Genomic DNA, 3,267 nt, shown 5'->3' on the forward strand with positions numbered 1-3,267 from the left:
ACCGGCCAGGGATACAGGAGGGTGCTCTGGAGAGAAGCGAGCCCACGCAGACACGCAGCCACTCAGACACTCCTCATCCAGTCTGAGCAGCCAGAACACGTCCACACATGGAGACACTCACCCAGAACATCCAGAACACACTCACTTAGAACCAGAATGTCCAGAACACACTCACTTAGGACGTCTAGAACACACTCACTTAGAACCAGAACGTCTAGAACACGCTCACTTAGAACGTCTAGAACACACTCACTTAGGACGGCTAGAACATGCTCACTTAGAACCAGAATGTCTAGAGCACACTCATTTAGAACGTCTAGAACACACACACTTAGAACCAGAACGTATAGATCACACTCACTTAGGAGGTCTAGTACACACCCACTTAGAACCAGAACGTCTAGAACACACTCACTTAGAACCAGAACGTATAGATCACACTCACTTAGAACGTCTCGATGACGCTCATTTAGAACCAGAACGTCTAGAACACACTCATCTAGAGCCAGAACATCTAGAACACACTCACTAAGTACCTATCATAAGAACACAACTACTGTGTGACCAGTATATCATCAACCTATAGGAACACACCTACACTATGACCAGTATATTATCCACCAATAGGAACACACCCACTGTAACAAACCTTCCCTTATCAAAGCTTCACATAGTGACAGCAGACTGAGGCCTGGACCTTTGCTCTGAGTCTCCATCTTGAATCACATGGATCCTGAAGCAGTAGAACCTGGTCTGTGTCGTGGCCTCTCCTCAGTAGTCCCTGGTCCCCAGGTAACAAACTGATCCCAGCCGTCACTCTGCCATCCGTTATCTCCTAACCACAGCGCTGTGATTCAGCGGGCCATCACAGCCCGAGGAGAGGGGGGGGGGGGGGGGGGGGGGTGCCCAGCAGGGCAGAGTCTGATGAATTGAACACGACAACCGCCTGATAAGGTGTTCCCCCCCCTCCACACCTCTGCACCGCAAGGGGCGTCACACCGGATCGGCACATTGTTTAAAGCGTGAGGACGTCAATCATGGGATGAGAAAGATGAAAAAACAGCTGGATGCCTGAACCCAGATACACACATCCTGCTAGATACTGAGCCTCAACACAGAGACCCAACCTACACATTCTGTTAAGTACTGAGCCTTGAAACAGAGGCACAACCAGCACATCCTGGTGAATACTGAGACTCGTAACAGAGACGTAACCTACACGTCCTGCTAAATACTGAGCCTCAACATGGACAAACAATCACAACATCCTGCTATATACTGAGCCTCTCAACAGAGACCAAACCTACACATCCGTTTAAATACTGAGCCTCCACACAGAGACCCCACCTACACATCCTGTTAAATAGGGAGCCATGAAACAGCGACACAACCAGCAGATCCTGCTAAATACTGAGCCTCAACACAGAGACCAACTAAATCTTGATACTACCTAATTGTACTTTTATTTGTAGAGCGCAGAATATTTCCGCCTGCCTTCAAAATAAGAGTCCTCAGAACAGGTGCTGCCACCAGCAAGACCGATGCCATCAAGCAGCTTAATCTTTAATTCAACACAACTAATGACGTCTAATTAAAGGAAATAATTAACTCCCACGTGGTGGTAAGTACTGAACACACAGACGTCCATTCGTTACCAGGCACTGCCGTCGCCACGCGCTGAAGTCAGAGACTCAGACGAACCAAGTCAAAGTCAAACATTATCACGGACATGCATGAGGTGTGTGTTTGTGGTGTGTGAGTGTGTGGTGTGAGTGTGTGGTGTGTGTGTGTGGTGTGCGTGTGTGGTGTCGTGTGTTGTGTGTGTGGTGTGGGTGGGTGTGTGTGTGTATGTGTGGTGTTGTGTGTTGTGTGTGGAGTGGCTGTGTGGTATGTGTGAGTGGTGTTGTGTAATATGTGTTGTGTGTGTGTGTGTGTGTGTGTGTGTGTGTGTGTGTGTGTGTGTGTGGTGTGTGTGTGTGTGTGTGTGTGGTGTGTGTGTGTGTGTGTAGTTCTATCTGCGTTTGATTTGAGGGACTGAGCCTCACCGTCTTATGATTTAAAGTAAAACAGCAGCGCCAGCGGAAAGAGTTCAGGTCTGGGGAGCGATGTGTTTTATTAGACTGAACGGAGACTTTAAAGATGAACAGAGGTCTGAAGGGAGCCTTTACCTTCTTTTCAGAAGAGGGTTTTCTTTAATTCCATCCAAATTCGGCAAGAGTACAGAGAGTCTCTCAGATATTCAGTAGGATGTCTGTCTTGAACGACGCCCGTACCTCCACATCCATCGCTGCTTCTCCTTGAGGCCAGAATGATCCTCACAGCTAAACACCATGAAGCTCTGCGGAGTCAGAGTCAAGCTGCTGGTCAACAGACTGATGGCGGTACGTCTGAGTGGAGCCTTGACACACACCAGGACTCTGGCCCTCCAGTTTGTACACCTGACGCCCGTGATGTTACCCCACCCCTCCACGCTTTACCTTCTCCTTTGAGGCGAGGAGGTCTGCTCTGTCAAGATGTCCTGTTGTTTATATCTGGTCAATCTGCTCTACAGGAGACCAGTCACCATCTGGAGGTCCTGGTCCCACCTTCTGGTACCATCGGGAAGGTGAGTCTCCTCTGGTACCATCTGGTAGGTGGTGTACTCTGGTACCATCTGGTAGGTGGTGTACTCTGGTACCATCTGGTAGGTGAGTCTCCTGTGGTACCATCTGGTAGGTCTACACTTAAACCATCTGGTAGGTCTACACTAGAACCATCTGGAAGGGGGTCTACTCTAGTCAATCTGGTAGGTGTTGTACTCTAGTCCATCTGGTAGGGGGTCTACTCTAGTCCATCTGGTAGGGGGTCTACTCTAGTCCATCTGGTAGGTGGTGTACTCTAGTCCATCTGGTAGGGGGTCTACTCTAGTCCATCTGGTAGGTGGTGTACTCTAGTCCATCTGGTAGGGGGTCTACTCTAGTCCATCTGGTAGGTGGTGTACTCTAGTCCATCTGGTAGGGGGTCTACTCTAGTCCATCTGGTAGGGGGTCTACACTAGAACCATCTGGTAGGTGGGTCTGCTCTAAGGTGACCTCCTCTGAAGGTTGTGACCTCCTCTGATGGAATGCTAGAAGGTGGTGTACATGTTGTTTGGTTTATTGTAAACGTCTAAAAGGAACCCCTAAACACCGTCCACCCAACAAAACAATCTAGGATGGGGTCCAGAGAGCTCGTGGTGGGGGAGTACTCAGGGGGACTGAATATTAAGGGCGAGAGAGTCCTTAGGGT

At 49.3% G+C, this 3,267-nt stretch overlaps 2 protein-coding genes across 2 annotated transcripts in view; both read right to left on the bottom strand.

Moving 5' to 3' along the window:
• Positions 1-2,680, bottom strand: part of LOC132466480 (glutamate receptor 2-like) — a 31,467-nt gene extending 28,787 nt beyond the window's left edge. The window contains exon 1 of the mRNA XM_060063732.1: positions 2,586-2,680. Coding sequence (XP_059919715.1) covers positions 2,586-2,680 — 95 coding nt within the window. The remainder of the gene's footprint in view (positions 1-2,585) is intronic.
• Positions 1-3,267, bottom strand: part of ppid (peptidylprolyl isomerase D) — a 314,679-nt gene that overhangs the window by 198,786 nt on the left and 112,626 nt on the right. The window lies entirely within an intron of this gene.

The sequence above is a fragment of the Gadus macrocephalus genome, chromosome 10 (assembly GCF_031168955.1).
Source record: "Gadus macrocephalus chromosome 10, ASM3116895v1".
Lineage (NCBI taxonomy): Eukaryota > Metazoa > Chordata > Actinopteri > Gadiformes > Gadidae > Gadus > Gadus macrocephalus.